Raw genomic sequence first — 21,396 nt, forward strand, 5'->3', positions numbered from 1 at the left:
TGCAAAATAATGGACTCTGTTGTTTTCAATTACAAGTCGAGTTATTATGGGTCATTGTTCTTGTTGCTGTAGCTGGTCCTTTTCTATGTTGGGTTTATTCTTTTTACTCTCTGGTGCTCTGGTACATCTTAAATATGATTTTAATATATCTCAAAAAAATGCATGTTTGATGGTATGTGGTTCACATTAAATAACAACAGTTTGGGGGTAAAATACTTGTTTAAAGGAGAGGTTGTTTTGTCCAGTTTATTTTAATGCAATATACATATGCTCATGTGAACATTGAAACATTTTGGTGGCTGAAATTGATCCTACCGTCTAGAAATACTGGCTAGAAAAATATATCTTTGCCTAAAGGAACTGTAATTGAAGAAATTGCACTCAAAAGTTCAACCAAGTCCATATTTTCAACCAAGTCCATATTTTCAATCAAGTCCATATTTTCCTTTTTTAGTGCAAAATTCCCCCTTTGTATTTCAGCGGATAGTGTTTCTGTGCTGAGCTGTAGTGGAGAAATAGTAACAGTGTGAACAGGAGAACAGCAACCTGTAACTTTCCCAATGTGCTCATGTTTATGTGCGTATTGTATTCAAGGAAGAATAACCAAAGACATATGGTTATTCACTTCCTTGATGAGCATTAAATAAGAAGATTAATACACATCTGATACCTGTCCATTAGATTTATAATTAGAGCCAGCAGCTGCTTAGTTTCGCTTAGCTTAGCACATAATGGAACATTTAATCTCCTTAGCTTAGTCCTCCAAAAACACAAATAAACAAAAAACAAAAGCAAAGTGTCACGATTTGTTATTTAGCCAGAAGCAGTGACTTCCAGTTGGTTGCCTGGCAACATCATTGTGACAACAAGACTTTTGTACAGCGCAAACAAATGTTAATTAGTGCGATTAATAGGTGCTGGTAGGCAGATTTTGTTATTATTGGGCTGGGACAGACTAGTTGTTTCCAGGCTCTGTGCTAAACTAAGCAAATTGGCTGCTGGCTATAGCTTCATATTTGTCAGCAGACACAACAGTGGTCTCAGTCCAACTCTGCAAAATAGTGACTAAGCGATTTTTATCAAGCTATTCCTTTAAGATAGACTTCAAAAATGCGAACCTATAAATTACTTGTCGTAAGAAAATCCGTAGTTATCGTCCTCAGTGAAAACACCTACAGTGTTGCTGATCATTTATGGTGTCAATCAACAATGTCTGATTGGCTCATAACCTTGGTGTGTATATTCTGTGCTGTCTGAACTGTCTTCTCTTTGTCTTTCTCCTCCTCTTCTTGTTGCCATGCTCCTAGACTCAGGATGTAAGTCCAGAAGATGTAGATTTAGAGAATGAGCCTTGGTATAAATTCTTTTCAGAGATGGAGTTTGACAAATCGGTAAGTGGTCGCTGTCTTTAAAGTGACAGTATATTGTATTTTATTGCATGTGATAACATCCATGTTCAAATAATGCCTAAACAAACTGTGTCTGTCTGTAAAGGCTACCCCAGTTTCTACTCCCACTTCCACTTGCAATATTGTACTGAACAATTGATCCTCCACATAAGGCGTTATGTGACAGCATGCGTTAGAGGAAAACGTGCTTCCTCTGCAACTAAATTTACTACCATGTGTCCCATCAACGTGGTTAATGAGACCAACTACTCATCAACTTTTATGCATCCCTATTTTTTTCCACCATAAACTCTTCTTTACTTTAAATTGTCACTGTTTTTTCAGGACGTATATATATCGGCAAACATATCTGTTGCAAACTTTTTTTCAAAGCATTTGATACAGCTACTGTCATTCCTCATCATCACCTCATACAGTGTAAAATGATTTTGTCCCCAAAATAGTTGAATGAGATCTATTTTTGCCCTCTTCAAAAGTGCCTCTCAGCATTTTATTTGTATCTGTGAGGCTGAGTGAGCACTATCTGGTCTGACCACTTATGTTAGCTGTGGCTTTAGCCCCGTGTAATTCAGATAATGAATATTTAATAAGACAGATTATTGATTAGGATTTATTACAGCCAACTAGGAGCACAGTTGCCCGTTATAAAGGATCAATTAAATTATCACAGGGCTGTTGTGAGTTTATCACCGTCATATTTTTTTCACTACTGGCTCTTGCTATCTCTTGCCAACCGTGGCAGCACTCCTGTTCCCCTACCCGACAGGAGCACTTTGTTTGGTTCATTTTGATGTGCACCCCACCAATTAGAATACCTATCATAAGCCGGAGGCCTGGACTGAATGATTCATCCAGAAGTCACTCCTCACTTGGAGAGGCTGCAGTCCACGCAAGCATTAGGCTCCAGGATAATCCCAGGCCCTTGAAATAATAATTGCTGTCTGTCTGCTATCTGGTATATTTACCAAAATATTCATACCGGTGCAGGCATGTTGAAGCGGTATACAGTGTCATAGCACATCCATGCCTCTGGCCTTTAGTTGGCACCAGACATGGTGGCACAGGCCGCCCACGAACAGATGTTGGGTCTCCTCGCTCACTGTCAGTCAGAGCCACACCCTGGATCATATGAGGTGTAACTACAGCATGAGGTCACGTCTCAGCATCAGCCAAACACAGGGGCAGAGCCTCCTGTTCTAGGTTAGTGTATATGTGGAGGAGGTTTAGCGTTGGAGGCAGCCCGACTCTGTCTCATGGCAGCCTGGATGTTTGCCAGATAAGCTCGGCCTGATGACTGGCTCCTGTTTAATGTCAAAGTCACTTCTAAAGCTGCACCTGGTATGTGCAGTATTTGACCTTAAGGCCCAGCCAGACACAGTGGCTCATTGGAGATTGACATATCAGTACTCACTCGGTATTATCGGAAGAGCGATATGACTGGAAGTCTGCAAAAACGGCAATGCTCCATGGTTAAATGAAGATCTAGGCATTCATGGCTCTGGTCCAGTTAGCTCTTGTTATTATTAATAACCTTCAAAGTGCCGTGGAAAGCCACTTCTACTGATGAAGTAGTATTACAATGAGAGGAAACTTCTCGACAGTTTCAAAAGTTCATGTGATTCCTCTGATCCACATCTTTAAAACAGTCAACTTGTGGTTTTCACGCTGCTAATTAGCAAGTTGTCAACTAAAGAGCAGGCTTACTGTAACTAATACATGAAATAATCCTAAAAGACGGCACTGTTTTCTCTTCCTCTTTATCCTGTCTTGTCAAATCATCCTTACTCATCCGTTAGTGGCCACTTCCAGTCACCTAATAGCCTCTAAGTGAGTTTGACACCTGTCTATAATCACTTTAATGGTCCTCTTGATTAATATTAACAAGTTCTAGGTTCAAGAGGAGTGTGAAAACACACCCAGTGACAGTCACGGTCAAACACTGGCTCATCGATATACATGGGTAGCTGGAGCTGGAATTCCACACATGACTATGGTTAGGAAGAGCGTTTTGGCCCCCTACAACCGGCAGAGTGACTCCATCTGTCGAGCATATGCTGACGAGGGGGCTGCTGCCACACTGTCTCAGCGCTGAATTACATAGAGCCACCCCCTACCACCTGACATATTCTAAAGGAGGCAACTCCGTAAGCCCGCCAGCTCATTGTGTTGTCATATTTAACCTCTGTTATACACTTAACCTTTACCTTTAAGCATTTAGTGGAGATGAGACGAGGGGCGCGTGTGGCTATAACAGGCCCTTCACACTGGGGGAGCTGTTTGTTTTCATGAGTACATATCAACACAAATAAGGTGCTGGAAAGAATGAGATTCATGTTACCATGACCTACTCATGATTGCTATTTTGAAAATGAAAGCGGCGCACAGGAGCCGGGGCTCTGAGTCGTTGTGGGGTGGGTGGGGGGCACCTGTTAGGAAACATGCACAGGAAATTGTGCAGAAACGTTGTCATCGGTGTTCCACTGACTCACCGAGGCCTTCAGTCATGTCCATATACAGCTCTGGACATTTCATACTGTACAGCACGGATAGTTCTGTCCTCTCTCAAACAAGTTTTAGCATCTCTCTCTTCTATGCTCTCTACACCTCTATCTTCTGTTTGCCCCCTCTATTTGATAAGATAAGTGTCTCTGAGTAATGTGATGTTCAGTATATAGTTAGAGTTAGTGTATCAGTGTAGGATTAGTGTGAAACTGAAGAGTCTTCAAGGAAACATCATACAAACTGACACAAATCAGGCATCTTGTAAAATTACCAGATTAAGATTCCATTCCTTTACTCCAGATAAGCTTCCATGGAAGTTTCCTGTTTACCTTTCATTGGCGCTTTGTGCATGTGTGTGTAAGCCCAATTACCCAGGTGTGTCAGAGAACACTAAGTCATGCACCCTGATATCAGATTTGGGCGGGATACAAGACGTGGCAGGGCAAGGAAGAGGTGCAGATTATTCAGTGACACTGGTGTGTTCCCCCGAGTCAACATGGAACATTTGGCTTTATAAATAGATGAGACTATAGACCTGCCAGCCTGATGTTCTGTTCTTATAAAGATAGGCATTTATTCTGAAAGGTTATTAATGATCATCCTGCCCTGGCAACTAAGTGGAAAGGCATGTTGTGACAAGTGAACTGTTGAGAATGCTCCTTGTCTGGTCATCGGTGTGGGAAGCGGAGGCTTGGCCATGTCATGGGGAAGTGGATGTGGTATTAACAGCAGGGCCAGGCTGGCTCGGATGGGGATTGTGCAATCGTATTTGCAAACAACACTTGCGCTCTTATTCATAGTGCCCGTGTCACGTCTGATATTTTTACCTGCTGTGACGTCCGAAAAGAGGAAAGCAACAGAAACAGTGGGCTAAAATTAGTTGGCTCTAAACCATTCAAAATGCTAGTGGGCGAGTGATCACCCATGTGTTTTGGAGGTAATATCTGCTCCTAAATACTCAAAACTGCATTTACTCTTGTAGTCCTTTAAACATTTATTCACTCACTTTGTGCTCACAGTTTATTTCTTTATGTTTCTTTTCTTTTTAACATTGTTATAATGATCTTTTTCTGGTTTACTGTGTTATTTCTTTTGTCTGTCAGCATTTGTTTCTATTTATCTCTTTAAGAGTGTGAGATAGAATGTCGAGTGTGTGTTTGTGTGTGTGAGAGTGTGTGTGTGTGTGTGTGTGTGTGTGTGTAATTCGGCCTGCTCGCACCACCAGCTGGTTAATTGTCCCCTGGTCTGGTCCAGTGGTAATGAGAGTGACTCAATACCAGACAAAAGAGACGGCTTCACTGGGAGACAGCAGCCCATTGGCTGAGCCTGTGACAGCCCCCTCCCCGCATGGGCGCCCCCTGACCGATGCACACCCACCCTCCTCCTCCCCACCTCCCCACACACACACATACACATTCACACACACACACACACACACACACACACATACACATTCACACACGCACACGCCCCCCCACCCCCTCCACTCTCCTCACTGCCGCTTGTTTTCTCCAACTTGCATGCAGGCCAAAACACACGCTTACTCCTCCATGCCAAGCCCAGTCCAGAGAAGCTAAGAACCCCGGCTGCTCGAGACAAAAACCCAGACCCGCGAGTGAACGACACAGAGGGAAAGAAGAGAGAATCTGGCCATAGCTAATGCTCCTGCCTCTGTTCTAGCTGGAGGAGACCTTCCTGTGGATCTATCAATGACTTCTTTGTTTGGTTTGTTGCAGAGTGCCCCCTCTTTCAGCCCCCTGGAAACAGCCTCCGACCTGCACCAGTAGTAAGTCCATGCCTCCTTCTTATTTGAATACTTGTGCTTTTAATCCTGCGTCCTCCTTCCAGTACGTTGACAATTATTTAAGTCATGTTATGGGGATAAATGTCAGTGAGAGATTTCTCCACCCTGTAGAGCTCGCCCGCCTACTGCAGGGGGACTCCTGCTTCCTGAGGAGATCCTGTTAATAAGGCAAAAAGCTACCAGAACAGTGTGTCCTCTGTCTGTGTTTCATGGTGTTTTTTAGAGGGGTGAGTGGTTGTAGTATGGAGACATGGCTGCTATGTGGTGATTTATTTAAAGACAGCAACCTGGATGTCACTGGGATAGAGGGAAGTCGCCCAGCTGCTGCATAACTTAAAAACCGTTATCTTCTTCTCAATGGGTGTGTGTACAGAACTACGACCAGCAACTGGACTGTGAAAGAGGATGCGAGCTGTTAAAACAAAGCCTATCGAGCCTTTGATCCTTTTTGTTTTTGTCTGATGAGATTGACATCTTCTATTTTTGCTTGTGTAATAAAATGTAAGGTATTTAGGACTGAGCCGTGGTGACTGTCTCGCGCTACACCCAAGGAAAATAAACTTCTCCCTCCATTTCTGCTAAGAACTTTCCATCTGCTACATTCATTATGTCATCATGGCCAAGTATTTAAAAAGAGATTCCCAATCCAAGTTTTTAATCAATTGATTCGTTGTTATTTTTGAAAGGAAGAGGTTCCTGATGAAAGGGTGGTGGAAGTTCACTCAACCAAACCTCAAGTCATAAACTGACTTCCTTCAAAGGCTCATATGTTTATGGCAGGAAGGGTTTTTTCCTTTGGGGGTTGCTTGAAATTAGAGACATTTTAAAAAACCTTCTATTAAATTATTGAATGATTATAACACGCAAAACCACATGTTCCAGTAAAGTCAACTTGTGGCAGGTAAATAGATAACCTAACCTGCAGTACTGTCACTTATTCTCTCAGGAAGCATACTGACACCTTCCCAAGAGAGTGTCTTAAATCTTGCATGGCTCTTGTACTGCAGATTTCCTGTATAGCATTTATGTAAAGGAAACCTAGAACCAACATGATTTTAATGGCTCTCTGCAGTCAGCAGTGCACATATTTTTTTCTCACAGCAATGAAAGAGCTTCTTGTTGAATAGTGAACAAGGAGAGTAATGTATCCATACGTTTGTGCAAGCTTGTAAAACTCTGACTTGGCAGCACTGAAGATGTAAAACACATTTTGGAAAATCCATGCCTCTTTCTCCAAACAGTAGTGAAACTGGCTTATATGGCTTTTTTTTATTTCACCTACTGTAGACGATCCTGTCAGTTTAATGGACATGTTTGTCTGGACAAATCGAGTATCAGAGTGGGTAACACTTGAGTGGCATGTGAAAGAGCGTAAACCTGAGAGTTGTACAGGTGCATGACAGGAGCTGACGCACCATGTGGGAATGTTCAGAGAATATTTATAGAAATCTCTCCTGTTGGCCTCTCTGGAATGCCAAGATATGTGTGGCAGCCGATGCCTTCTCCCAACATCAGCCTCCAGATTTTGCACTTTCTTTCGTTTTCGTTTGACTTTTTCTGTCTCTGATTATTTTGTCTCCCACAAGTCTGGCGAAGACGGAATTACCTCAAGATATGCTAAATGAGAACCATATGACAGCTCATTATCCCCTTTGCGCTCCTCTGTTTATCATAAAAACATGTAACACAACCCCTCTGAATGAATTCGACCGTGTTTAATTAGCTGTCTGCGTTCCTCTCACCGCTGTCTAGCTCCTCAAGCAAGTCTGGACACAGCGAGGTGGAGAAGGACAGTGGATCATCCACGGGCGAGCCTGGGGCTCCAGAATGCGACCGCCATGTTTACAAGAGTGTCCTGGAGGGCGGCGACATTCCCTTACAAGGTCTACGGGCCCTAAACAAGCGCCAGGGCAGCTCCTCCTCCTCTAAAGGTAGGATATCAGCCACTTTACATATGTGGCCAGTAAAATGGCAGGTTTGTGTATGTTTATGGATGTGGGGGGGCTAGACAGTGCGGCCATTAAAGGTCTTTCCTGCTGAGACAGAACCAATGAGTTACAGACACTGATGTTGGACCGTTCAAAGTGTTAGACAGGGATACATGTGTTTCCGTTTACCTTTCTGTTGGAATCCACATTTTCTTTGCTCCCAGATCTCACAGCATTGGCCAATCACCTCGCAGCATTCATTCGCCCAGCAGCTTTTGATTTATTATTGATGCCATGGATGTTTTCATCAAACGTGTATTGGCCATCTGCTTTGGAAAACTCATGGAGGGAGTGAGGTTGTCTTGCAAAGTTGATGGAAGCTAACCTTGGGGATTTTCCCCTCACTTGCTCCAGTTGTGAGCCGCCAGTAACTAGGCAGGCTTAAGGCAATGCTCCAGAGTGTTCCAGCGCCAGAGAGCAAAGGGCCAGAGAGGGGATGGATGAGGAGGGGACGAGCGAGATAAACAGAGCTCTGCTCCTCACAACTCAGCCAGACAGGGGTGAGATAAACAGGAGGGACACAGAGGGTGGGTAGGCATGAGGAAGTCAGCTGTCAGTGTGAGGTCAGGGGCTGGAATGCCTGCACACATGGCCGGGGAAAGGAGTTCTGGGGGAGGAGATGTAAGGGAAAGAAAGGAAGGGACAGTGACCAGTACATGTGATTACATTACATCTGGGAAGACACATAACAGATGTCCCTTTAGAAACTGTCCATTCAGAGTTCAAGTTTAGTATATTGACTAAATATGAATATTTTAAAAGAGGAATCATTCACGTTAGCAGCCATTGCGCAGATATATTAGGAAAGTTGTTAACTTTTACAAAGTCAAATTGTGGAACCATGCAGTAAATGGATTTGGCACTCCAGTCAACTGACTAGCACGCTCTTTCATTATCCTATTGCCCAGAGAAATAACCGCTAGAATAAGCCCTAGAAACAAAACACTTATCATGTGTTGCTGTCTTGTGCCTGTGAAATAAAAAAAATATCTGTATTAATCTTTGTGTTTGAAAGAACCGAGCCTGAGGGCTTTTCTCTGGCCAGAACTCTTCAGTTGGCACATGCAGTGGATAAATCCTAGTTTACTTCCTCGTGTGTGTCTTTCTGGTAGATATAAACGTGACAGATGGGTTGCGCATGCTACAGAAGTGTCTCACAGCATGTGAAAGCGTTGTGTCATTTCCCAGTACCATCTGTAGTGCTATCACGAGCATACTATAGCCAGCAACTGCATATAGCCAGGAAGTTGACACACATATTTCTCTTTGAGACAGTCATATTTTACTATGCAGGTTAGATCAGGATACATTTTTTATTTACAACTGTGTGAGGGAGCAGTACATTAACAGCAGTGCCACGGGCCATTTATCACCGCTGCCGACTGTCTACCTAAAAGTAGAGGAGGAGAATATATGTAGCTGGTTAAAGTGGGACAGGCAGCAGTCACGTGGGTGAACATTTTAACCCTAACATGGGTACAAAATAACAGACAAGATTTGAACAGGTTGTGACTTTTTCTTTGTGTTTTTAACTGATACTGCAGTCAGAGGTAATAATTCCTATATGACCTCCAACATCACATAACATTTCATGGCATATTGCTGTTTTGAACTTTATGTTTCACTTGTTATGTTGCTGTTTACAGTGATATTGATAATGCAAGAATCTGGTAGACAGTAAATATTTCCCCTTGTTCCATTTTGACAAAGCATAATTCTTCACTGCAGTACCATGCTGTTAATATAACAGTCATCTATTACTTGATGCACAGAGCATCAAGTCTGCTTCCTCTTCTCATCTACTTTTGATGGAACTTGGTCTTTACTTTAGAAATGTGCCTGACTATGTTTTAGTGTGTGTGAACCTGTGACCATTGTAATCTAATATGTTGTTTATTCTGTTGTCCTGCATGCTTGCCAGTGGATTATAAAGGTGGGAATGGCTATATAATTTCACCCTGCTCCTCTGTAAATAGTCGATCGGTTCTTGCCAGTAATGCAATAGGTAACCAGTGTAAGAGTATGAAGCCTCTTTCTGCTGCCAAAGCCTGCATACCCCAAATCCTGCCCTCTAAGTTCAAGCCCAAGCTGCTGCCGCCCAGTGGTGATAGTCAGCAAAGCAGGACTAAAGCTGTCAGGCACCCAAAGGCTCACAGCTGTGAGGATCTGTACACGGGGCCAAGTGACACAGACTTTGCTGGAGCAGAGGAAAGAGAGAGCGGGCAACATCTAGACTCAAAGTTCAGCTATGGCACAGATGGCGTGGACGGCCTCAGGAATGTTTCCCCTGCAATTAGGAGGAGCGCATCAGAGTTTTCCAGCCTGTACAGGAGCATGCATCACATCCAGCGGCCCAGCTCGGCCGGCTGCAGCCCCCAAGGCAGCGTCCGCAGCCTGGCCTCTCTTTTTGAGAAGGTAAAGGGCGGAGAGGGTGAAAGGTCAGAGGAGGAGGACGGGGGTAACATTCCACGGGATGCAGTGTCGTCACGGGTCACAGAGTTTGAAATGATCATCCAGCGGTCCAGCTCTGCACCCAGCCGCTCCTCCTCCCTGCCCACCCTGAACTCCAGCCACAGCCACAGCCCCAACCACAGCACCGCCCACCTCTACATGGCGTCTGCGGTGTCAGCGGAGTCCCTTTTGGTAACCGACACAACCCAGACAGATGCCTGCTCCACGGTGGAGGCAGCGGGCAAGAACTGTGGGGAGGAGGTCCTGTTACCAGGCATTGTGATTGTGGAGGAGGCTGCTTCCTCAGATGATGGACATACTGTCAGGACTGAGTCTCCCTCTAACACTGAGGCTGAGGTTGAACAGATCTTCAGTAAAAGTACCCCAGACCTGATCCAACAAAATGTCCGTGAATCAAAGAGTCCCTCCGCACTGCTTACAGTGTCCCCCCCACAACACAACCATATCCACCACCACCACCACCACCTCCTGCACCACCTGAACCATCAACTCCTCCTCAAACCCAGCAAATGCAAAGGTTCTTGCCCAGCCTCCTACACCCGCTTCACCACCATCCTTAGGCACGAGAGGCAGCAGGCCACGACCCAACAGGAGAAACCGCCACCTGTGGAGAAGAAGACCACACTGCCTGGGAACCTCTTCCTCATGGGCCCTGCCCCCTTCAGGTTACGGAAGAACCTGCAGTCCCACCAAACCCGGAGGACCGTGTTAGCCACTAAGGTGACGATGGGCACCCAGAGGCCTAGCACTTTGTCTCCTGAGCTCAGACCTCTGATCCCTCAGCGCCTGTCCTCCCTGGAGGTCCTGGAGAGGCTGAGTAACGGGGACGGAAGCAACACTGACCACCTGAGTAACGGGCAGGGCTTGGACGCCAACGGGAACCTACTGCAGCCGCTGGCAGCTCACTGCAGAGGTGGCTATCTCCATCCCTTCACCACTGTCACCCCCCTCTCTCCTCCCTCTGTGGTCACTCATTTATCTCGCCTCTCTCCTCACCTTGTGTCCCTTTTCTCCACAAAGCGACGCCGCCGTCTTCCATCTCTAGTCTGTGTGGTGTGTTTACAAAGTGACAGGGAAGCCTCCCATCTCATTCTGAGTGTGCTGTTTGGTGCTCTCCCATTTCACTGTGAATGAGTATGGTCCTACAAACGCATCAAAACACTTCAGTGACTGTAGGAGGTTCAGGCAGCTTTTGGTAATGTATATATATATCTCCTGGTGACATCAGATTTGAGTTGTATGCAAGAGTGCCAGAGCCTGCATAAGCATTACATCGATGCAGACTGAATTCATTACAGTGTAAGATTTCTTTATGTCCTACAATTAAATGTCAAATCTTGTCCTTACACAGGCAATGAATTTGAAAGCCTGGTCTTAAACTACAATCCCAGCATTCCACTGTAATGTTTAAGCAGTATATTTCAATATGACATTGCATACGCTCTCTCAAATTGATGTCTCACCATGTCCGTATCTGTTTTTTTGTTTGTTTTATTTTTTCTGTTTTGGGAACAATTTACATCCGCCATCTTTCATTCTGTCACTATGAAAGGTTTGTTTTAGACAGAAAGGATGTTCCCTGTTTTCATTTTTTTTTTTTACGTAACAGCCGAATGAAACATCTATGGTGGTGTGGGGAGCAAATTAAGTCATGAAGATACCTAGGTAATTTAATCAAAATGAAACTTCAGTAAACTAATGGATGCTGGTTGGTCGATCAGTAAAACCATGATGTCATGTTTGTTTTTTGTTTTTTGGGCCAAGATACAGTAGGTTTCATATTTTCTTTCCTGCAGTTGTTTTGTCATGAACACACATTGGATCATTCTGTGTTCATTCCTTTGTGCATGCAGGAATACATTTGGCTTTTTGGATGTGTGTGTGTGTGCTTTTTATTTTATGGTGTTCATTTAAAGCATGCGTGATTGTATTGATTTAATATTTTTATGATTCTGTTCATTGGAATTGAGGAGTTGACTGCAATATCATCATCTTATCTTTGAAGAGTTTTGTTCTTGAATTAGATTGAGTTTGACAGTGTAAATGCTTCACAGCGTCACCCTCCTGTTTCTGTTTCAGACTCGTCCCCAGCACATGGGGAGAGCCAGGATGAAGTGTTGCGGAGGCGTCATGGGGACAAAGAGGTGAATTTCAACATTTCACAAATTACACCATACCGACAGTGTTTTAGCAAAGCGAGCTATGTTATGAACGAGAAAATCATATATTATACATAACAAAGAATGTGTCACATGAATAAAAGAGTAGATGAGTCCCATATCTGGGGGGAAACAAACAGTTCAGTCTGGTTTCCTGGCAGAAAATCTTGGAGGAGCAGCGACGGCTGAAGCGGGAACAGGAAGAGGCTGACACAGCGTCGAGGCGTCACACAGGCATTGTCCCAACGCATCACCAGTTCATCACCAATGAGCGCTTCGGAGACCTGCTCAACATCACAGATAACACAGAGAAGAGGAAATCAGGCATAGAGGTACAATACAGGCCCACGTCTTATCCTTCTGTAAGCAGGAAAAAAGAAGACGACAGATGCTTTGTCAGTTTGTGTGGGGGTCAGGCTGTGAGGGGGTGACGGGCTTGTCAGCAGGATTTCTGCAGACGCAGATGGCTTTCTCCTCTGGGTCAAACATTCAGAGGGTGAGAGCAGTGAGAAAATATGAGCAAAATATGAGCTGTCGAGTTTATCTCAGAATATTTTCAGTCGACTCCATTTCCACAGTGCACACTGCTTATGAGCTTTATATATAGATGTAATGTCACTGGTGTTTACCAAGGTGTGCCTGCTCTCTTGGCAGACCAGTCTCAGAGTAAACAGCCCACAGAAGTTTCTTACTAGGAATGCTCCAGGGGACAAGACACCCAGTCAGTCACAAGCACCTCATCCCTGTCATTGCTGTAATATTTATGTTCAGATGGGGAACTGAAAGGACAACTCAGGCAGATTTACAGCTCACAGCAAATTCCAGAGGAACCTTTTCTTCACATATCAGTGACAAAGCCTAGAGAGTATGCAGAAAGTGACAAAGATGTAGGTACAGGAGAGTATTACATCTTTAGAATAGCTTTCACTGACTCAGTACAATGCCAAGAATAATATGAGTTATGTACTTGCAGTTATTAAATAAGAGTCACCTAACTTTCTTGTTTTTTTTATCTACACAGAGAACCCCCGCTATGGCTCGTTTCGACTTCAGAGCAGAAACTCTAAAGTAAGCAGAAATAATCACAGTTTGTATGTGTGGGAAGAATAATGCTAACTATCTATTCACTATGAGTCTCACAAAATTGGTTATTTGTAGTAGGAGTGTTGGGTTCATGATCCTGTTATATAAGCAAACTTTTCTGAAGAAATTATTGCCATTTGTTTTAATTTGTAGCTCAGAGGTGGGGTTAGCAAGTGCTGTCATTATCAAAAGATCGTACAATTACAGGAAATGACTGTTTAGAAAAGTAGAATAATGATAATAGATTTACAACTTACCCTTTGTTAAAATGAGAATAAATCCCACCCATTGGATGCTCCAAGCAGATACATTTTCATACTGTGAAATTGTGCTTTCATTTCATGGAAGTAACTCATCTCTCTGGAACATTTGTAGGGAGTTGCCATTTCAGAAAGGAGACATTGTCTACATCATTCGACAGGTGGATCAAAACTGGTATGAAGGGGAACATCATGGAAGAGTTGGTATTTTCCCTCAAAGTTATGTCGAGGTATGTGAGTTCTAATCATCCTCTTCCTCACTCACAGTAATTACTCTTCAAACAAGAGCAAATAATGTTGATGTTTTTTCAATGTATCTTTACATCTTTTAATATTTCCATAAAATGAAATCTTGTGTATTTCTTGGTTGCAGTTTTAGAGATGTTTTGCATTCTGCTACACAGTGTGACTCATTTTATTTTCTTGTTATTGCCTTCTTCAGCTCCTTCCCCCCACAGAGAAAGCCCAGCCAAAGAAAAGTGTCCCAGTGCAGGTACTGGAGTACGGAGAAGCCGTCGCCCGCTTCAACTTCAACGGGGACACAGTTGTGGAAATGTCTTTCAGAAAGGTGAGGAGCAGGAATTAATCATTGCAAACTGGAGAACATTAGGTACTTTTATCATTTTGTTAAAAACATTCGTTCACAATATTCTGATCATATAAAATGTGTATCTCCAGGGAGAGAGGATAACACTGATACGTAGAGTTGATGAAAACTGGTATGAAGGAAAAATCTCAGGCACCAACCGCCAAGGCATCTTCCCCGTCACGTATGTAGAAGTGCAGAGACGACCCCGCGTCAAAAACGGGGTGGAGTATCCCGACCCTCCTGTCAGCCAGTCTCCACAGCGCAGCACCAATGCTTCTCCACAGGTAAAGAATGACACATTTATGGATATAGTGATGAGTTGACCCACATTAAATATTATATCACTGAATCCAGTTATTCTCTCCTGTGTTCTCCTCGACACCCACCCTTTAATTTATTTATTTTTGTCCAGTGAATATGTCTCATCTTTCGTTTCCTTTTCTTTCTCTCATCTCCTCTTCTTCTCTTTGCTTCCATCTTCCTCTGTTGCTCTTTAAAGCTGTATCGTAATCGCCTCACCACCTCCCCCTTGCCCCTCCCTCGTTCCCCTCGTCGCTCTGTGTCCCCCGAAGTCCATGCTGTCTCCTCTGAGTGGATCTCCCTGACTGTGGGAGGCGGGAGCCCTCCTGCCGCACCCACCCCTCCCTTGCCGCCGCTGCCCACCGTGTCCTACCGCTGTGGCGAATACCTGCCCCCACCCTTCTCTGCCAGCCCTGTGCCCCCCATCATGGGCAGCCCATACGGCGTCTCCCCCATGGCTTCCCCAGCTGCCTCCCCTCTTCCTCCACCTTACCCACCCAGACCCAACTCAACCACTCCCTTCCTCACGTTCACCCCACCTCAGGGGGAGGACTTCCTGCTCTCCCCTCCTTCCTCACGTCTGTCACGCAGCGTGAGCCCCAGTGGCGGGCCGGTGCTGGAAGGCTGGCTGAGGGGGGAGAAGGAGTTGACAGAGGGGGAAGGCGCAGAGGGGGACCGGGGCCACGCAGCCCCGGGCAGCAGGCGAAATAGTCCTGCAGAGGTATCTTCTGCATGGTGTGCGGTGTTGCATCTCAGGCTCACTCTGAAACAAGGGCTTTTGGCCACAGTTTGATTCCCTGATACAGATGTTCCATGAAGTACTGAAGCTGACAGTTTGATGTGTGGAAGACATGACTAACTCATAGATTTGACCTGAAGTTGATTTTAGCCCCATGCAGGGATGAATCTGCTGGTTTAGTGGAGGCAGAATAAGTTCAAACTGCTTACACTGCTCCAGCCTGCAAGTCTGCATGTTTTTGTGTGTGCGCTACTAACACGCAAACGTTTTACAGTGTTTTTTTAGGGATTGCATAGTGAGTTTCAGATTCCCTAGCTGTAAAGAACTATAAAAGGAGCTATTGTGCTTTCTTGTCCAGGACTGATCTGAAAGCTCAGGTTTCTTCCTCTTCATAAAATTTAGCATTTGGTTGCATGTTATTGTTGTCCCATCCATGCAGAGGTGTGATGACTTGGATGCCGTTGGAGGCTGAGAGTTTATTTAGGACAGTGACATATTTATTAGTGAGTATTTATAGGTTTCACATGTTGGCTTCTGTTTCAAAAGCTGCTGCGAGGTTGAAATTTCCACCAACAAACAAAATGTAGCCTGACGTATGACCATGTTTACAGCTGGTGGATAGGTGGGGTGATAGAGAGAAAAGCTTTTACTTTGAAATGTCCTAGCTGATTTGATCTTTGACGTTTTGCGTTGCAGTTTGTGAGGAACGAGGCTGATCATCATGGACGGACCTCCAGAAGCCCTGTGATGCTGTTCGACATCCAAGACAACAACAATGTTAACTCATTTGCGGTAAGCTGGTACAGAGTTCTCCTGGACCCCTGCTGAAGATTCACAAAAATAATGTGGAGTTTGTTAAGTCACTTCATCATCTGTTTCACGTTTTAACCAATCGCCTTCAAAGATCCATTTGACCCACATCATCTTTAATTCCCATTATGTTTTCTGTATTGTGAGACATTAGAGGACGATCCTTTCTCTAAAGGAGTAGTTCAACATTTTGTGAAAAAAATGTATTTCGTTTCTAAAACTCAAATGAGAGAAGATAATATCGCAATGTTTTTTTCCGCTCTGAATAAAGCTAAGGTAGCAGCTGGTTAGTTTAGCATATCACAAAGACTTAAAATGGGGGGCTTTTCTTCAAAAGCTAGTAAAATCCACCTTCCAGCACATCCGGCCCACTAATTATTACGTTATATTTTGTTTGTTTAATGCATGCAACCATCCAACAACAGAGTTGGGGTGCTATGTGCTGCACAATTTCTTGGCACAGTGAGTTTATGGAGTCTAGTCATCACCAGTGTTCCCAACTGTTTTGCCCTGTTTTCAGTCTTTATGCTTTGCTAAGCTGTCCCTGCTGGCTTAAGCTTCATATTACAGATGAGTACATTCATCCAAAATGTTGAACTGTTCCTTTAAGCTATACCTGTAACTTCCCTTAAATACTGCATGATCACTGTGAATTGTATCCTATAAAAAAAGTGAACTAATATGTCATGTTTCCTGTCTCACTCCGGTGTCTTGCCTTTTCACGCTTTTCCTCCCGGGCTCCTCCAACGTCTCCTCTGCTTTTTCTCCTGGCTTTTAATGGATCACTTCCTTTCCTGCCTTGCTACTCACTGGATCTACCTTCCTGTCCCACCCTTCGTCCTCCCCACTCCCTCTCTAACTCCTCACCTCCTCACCCATTCAACTTCACCTCGGCCTCTCGGGACTCTCGGTGGGGCCGCTGTCTGTCTTTCTTTGATGACTTCACCTACCACTACTACTACTTCTACTACTAGGAGGCAGTGTGTAATGAGATATTAAATATTGCTGAGACCTCGGTGAGGTACTGCAGCACCCTGTCCCACCTCCCTCATGACTCTGTCCATAGACTGCACCCCCACCCCAGTAAACAATCTTTCATCATTTCCCAGCAACCCCAGTCCCACAGCAGCAGCCCGGAGCCAAGCCGTCTCAGCTGTGGAATGTGAGTAAGATCTGTCTTTCAGTTTCAGTTGTTTTTCTTGTAACGTAGATGACCCACCCTTCCATTTGTAGTGATTTTACATTTTATGTCCTCTCAGCTTTGCAATTTTACCAGTTTGTCTTGTGTCCCCCCTCCAGTTTCCAGGCTTTGTACAGTTATGTCCCGCAGAACGAGGACGAGCTGGAGCTGCAGGAGGGAGATCTCGTCAGCGTCATGGAGAAGTGTGATGATGGCTGGTTTGTTGGTATGTGTCGCAGGCCTTGGTATAGATTCCTCAGAGGTGCAGTGACACACGCTGTGTCACATTAATCCATATAGGGTTTCTGCAGAATGACAGCAAAGGAGTTTACGCGTGTAATGTGCATGCTCAGGGCTCCTGGAGAAGTAGAGTCATTTTCAGCATGTCACAACCTTCCATATAGGGTTTCTAAAAAATGACAGCAGATGATAGATGCACAGGCCTTGATTTTAAATATAGCTTAAATCAGTTGCTAAAATCAAGGTCATTTTGTTTTCTACTTTCGTTTGCCTGATCCATGTTTCTCTTTCTTTTTCTCTGCAGGAACCTCAAAGAGGACAAAACTGTTTGGGACTTTCCCTGGGAATTACGTGAAGGAGGTGAAGCTGTAAAGATATCTAATCTGGCTGTAACACATGGTTGCCTGTCAAGCTTGGGAAGTCATTACTATCGCGCATGGCTGTTGGTTAGCGTAGTCATTTAGCCACGCAAATCCATTTTGTCTGGGAAAGTGATCGGTCGGCCTGAGGTATGTCGAACTGCACGAGGTGGAGACAGAGACAGCTCACTGCCCAGACCTCGGTATGGTGTACACCTTGACCACATTTCACACACACGTCGACAGAATTCGTCCATCTCCACATGTGGACTCTTATCTGTGAAAACCCTACCACAAACTAGCTTTTATTGTACAGATAATAGCTTCCATTTTGTCCATGTAATTTACAGTACACAAGTGTTTACGTAAGCACCTCAGTCTGGAGGCACAGCAGCAGAGCAGTGTATGGATCAAAGAGTGGCTCTTATTACCTGAACTGGACTTTGAAGGATTCAGAATGTATTTTTATGTGATGTCAGGTTGGAGCTGTTTGTCATGAGCTACCTTTCAGGACCCAGAGGTGTTTATCTTCATTAGCAAAGTGTGATGCAAAGCATGCATCTCATGATTCAAAGACATTTTCAGTCGTTTAGACGTTGCCTCCAAAAGAAAATCTTTAGTGTTTGAAACAAACGTATGAAACTAAATGTGTTAGACAATTTTGCTCAGTTTAGATTTGAGAAAATGAGTATAAATACTTTAGGCCTTATGTACGAAGCCCCTTTAGAGACTGGTCTGACATATCTGTTTTACTTTCTGTTACATTTTCTGAATCATCATAAAGTCAGTATTGGCTACTTTTGAAGAGTATTCACAAACAGTATAACCCAAAAGCTTTACATACCGGTTTAGTATTGCCTTCATTTTCGATTCAAAGGTTGTTATACAACAGTTATTACACATTATCATGTGCATGACGAGAAACTCAAATGTTGAAGTGTGCTGTGTGCTTCTCTTTTCTAAGTTACCACAGCAAACACAAATCCACGATCCACATGTTGCATGTCTGATAAAAGTGAAGAGAAACTGTGTATATACACATCTTATATTTTCACAAACTATTTATTTGTCCTTTTTTCTTACCTCTTCTGTCATATCAGAAGTAAACTGTGTTTGCTGATGGCTGATGCCTGTAAGGTAGCTGGTGGTAGACGCTTGGCTCCGGTGTAACCACAGGACAGGCGTGGTAGCACTTAACTTCCTGTTTGGACTTTTAGGGAGATCCCACCTAACAAGATAATAGTATATTAATCAGCTATGACACAAAAAGCTATTTAATGTGTTAAGTAAAGCCAACAACGTGTCTTAGAAAATAATCAGTTATTTTTAAGCGCATATTGAGATTTTAACCATGCCCTTACTGACAAGATAGTATGTTTTAGCCATGTAAATGTGTACAGAAAACTTTAAGAGGCCTTCCAAATATGGCTACATATTTTCATATGTAATGACTACAACTTGGGCTATACAGTTAGTTGAATGATTTAAATCAGCATGCACTGTTAAATCAATAAGAGATTGACAAATCAAATCGGAGCATGAAACACTGTCCCTGTATTTGCCACCTTTAGCTTAAAGAAAACAGAAGTGATGGTGACAGGGTGAACGGTCTGCTCTTTGAGCTTCAGTAGCTCCCTGATGGGGGACGGCTTTGGATTCTATCAGAGCATCAGAGCTGTCTTCCTTCAAGTACAGAGCTCCCACATCTCAAGCTCCATCAGATCCCTGTAACAGACACCACACATCAGATTATATCCTCTCCATGCGCAGATTGAAAGATGATAGCTATTGTTTTTCCTTTGCTTGTGTTTTTTCATCAAATTCCACGTCGTCATCAACCGCTACACTGTGCTCATCAATCCTCTGCAGAGCTGTCAAATAATAGTTGCAAATAGTACCCAGTGCTTGTTGTGACCTGCTCAAACTGGCAGATGGATGCAGTTTATAAGGCAATCGCTGAAGAAGTATTCGAGTCAGTTTATAACAGGAGGACTGACGTAGCTCCAAGTATGATCCGTTTTCCAGTCTACACATTTCTAATCAACTGGTGCCAGACTATCAGTGGGCCTACCTTTTAGTATCTCTTTATGATCGCCTACAAAATAAAAAACATAATGTGAAGGATTAAAAGATAAAACTCTCACTAGATCTAAAAGTGTATGTTTACTATATCTCTGTTTTTTTCTGTGTCTGAATGTGTTAGCTACAGTTGTGCAGTGATGATGAACATTGACCTATTTGGAACGTGGTTTGAAGCTGTGTGTGGCTACCACATAAGTGATTTATGAAGTTTAATAACTGATGAAGTACATTAGTTTAACGAAACTCAGTAGCAATCGGTGTTTCATCCTCTCGGACGTTCACTGTCGAGACAAAATCAGGAGCTTCTTCCTGTGCAGATCACCTCCAACAACTTAGCCAACATCAGCAAGGGAATGTTTTCTCAATATCGCAACATCACATTATGGGTTTGCCTGTGTAGCACTGATATAATATTCAGGTATATTGTTACACCACAAAAGCATGTTTTTTCCCTCCACTGCTGGCTAAACATTTTTGTTCCTGTGTGACTCCAGCGCTGCATGAATGTGCTGATTGGTCGACCTGTAGGCTTTTCTTCCCAGACAGAACAAAAAGCGAGAGGTTGGCTCCATCTCCACAACACACTGTATGATGGACAAACAATCACTCATTTAGTCATAACACCTCACTTTAGGTTGTTTTCTGTGATACCGTGCTCCATAAAACATCACAGGATGTATGAATGTATGAATATATGAATGTGGCCAATGCACACATAATATGTAAAAAAAACAAAAGAAACGTCTGAATTTTCATCTTGAGTGAACATGCAGACTTTTGTGCAGCGTGGATTGTAAATATGTAAAATAAAAAATAGTCTGCGAGTGATGGGAGCGTCAGATTGAGCTTTCCGTCTATTGCAGCAGTTTATTTACCTGAAGGATTTTTCTTTTTTGTTTGTTTTTTTTGTTTGGCAAAGCACAGAGCGGAGTGTTACAGAGCACAGGAAGTTTGACGCATATGAACATTACGCTGCCATTTGTGAGGATCATAATGCCTTATGTTAGATGCAAAACCGTGCCTCATTTTCATTTATTGTTTTTTTTTTTTTTTTTCTGGGAGTATCACTGAAATGTATCCATTACATATTTAATGTAACTATGGTTTTCCCGTTAGTCCTAGTCTCTGTGATGGGAGAACAATTACTAAGAACTTGTCAGTTACTGTGCAAGTACCTAAAAGTGTGACACAATGCTTTAACTTAATGATTAATAATCATAAGCAAGAATGGACTAGTTTGATGAGACACAACCTGCAACAGGTTTGGTTTGTTTGCTTCAATTTGCAGTGCTGTTACATTGACAATATTAAAATAAAGATACTATACACTGCTGTGACTTCGGTATTATGCAATATTTAATAAACCATTTAAACCACTTGGTGTGTTACCTGTTTTGATTTCATGCAAAGATCTGAACCA

At 43.4% G+C, this 21,396-nt stretch overlaps 1 protein-coding gene across 9 annotated transcripts in view; it reads left to right on the forward strand.

Annotated features, from left to right (window-relative positions):
- The window catches only part of sorbs1 (sorbin and SH3 domain containing 1), a 39,748-nt gene extending 18,395 nt beyond the window's left edge, over positions 1 to 21,353 (forward strand). For 5 of the 9 annotated variants that reach the window (XM_019258057.2, XM_019258056.2, XM_019258059.2 and 2 more), the window contains 15 exons: positions 1,308 to 1,391; positions 5,648 to 5,697; positions 7,468 to 7,646; positions 9,625 to 11,088; positions 12,255 to 12,319; positions 12,496 to 12,666; positions 13,356 to 13,402; positions 13,793 to 13,907; positions 14,120 to 14,245; positions 14,356 to 14,550; positions 14,766 to 15,287; positions 16,002 to 16,097; positions 17,090 to 17,277; positions 17,415 to 17,521; positions 17,840 to 21,353. In XM_019258057.2, coding sequence (XP_019113602.2) covers positions 1,308 to 1,391; positions 5,648 to 5,697; positions 7,468 to 7,646; positions 9,625 to 11,088; positions 12,255 to 12,319; positions 12,496 to 12,666; positions 13,356 to 13,402; positions 13,793 to 13,907; positions 14,120 to 14,245; positions 14,356 to 14,550; positions 14,766 to 15,287; positions 16,002 to 16,097; positions 17,090 to 17,277; positions 17,415 to 17,521; positions 17,840 to 17,907 — 3,477 coding nt within the window. In that variant the 3' untranslated portion in view covers positions 17,908 to 21,353. The remainder of the gene's footprint in view (positions 1 to 1,307; positions 1,392 to 5,647; positions 5,698 to 7,467; positions 7,647 to 9,624; positions 11,089 to 12,254; positions 12,320 to 12,495; positions 12,667 to 13,355; positions 13,403 to 13,792; positions 13,908 to 14,119; positions 14,246 to 14,355; positions 14,551 to 14,765; positions 15,288 to 16,001; positions 16,098 to 17,089; positions 17,278 to 17,414; positions 17,522 to 17,839) is intronic. The other 4 variants (XM_019258062.2, XM_019258061.2, XM_019258063.2 and 1 more) reach the window with 4 other exon arrangements.
- The last annotated feature ends 43 nt before the right edge of the window (positions 21,354 to 21,396 follow it).

This window comes from Larimichthys crocea, unplaced genomic scaffold (assembly GCF_000972845.2).
Source record: "Larimichthys crocea isolate SSNF unplaced genomic scaffold, L_crocea_2.0 scaffold271, whole genome shotgun sequence".
In the NCBI taxonomy this organism is placed as follows: domain Eukaryota; kingdom Metazoa; phylum Chordata; class Actinopteri; family Sciaenidae; genus Larimichthys; species Larimichthys crocea.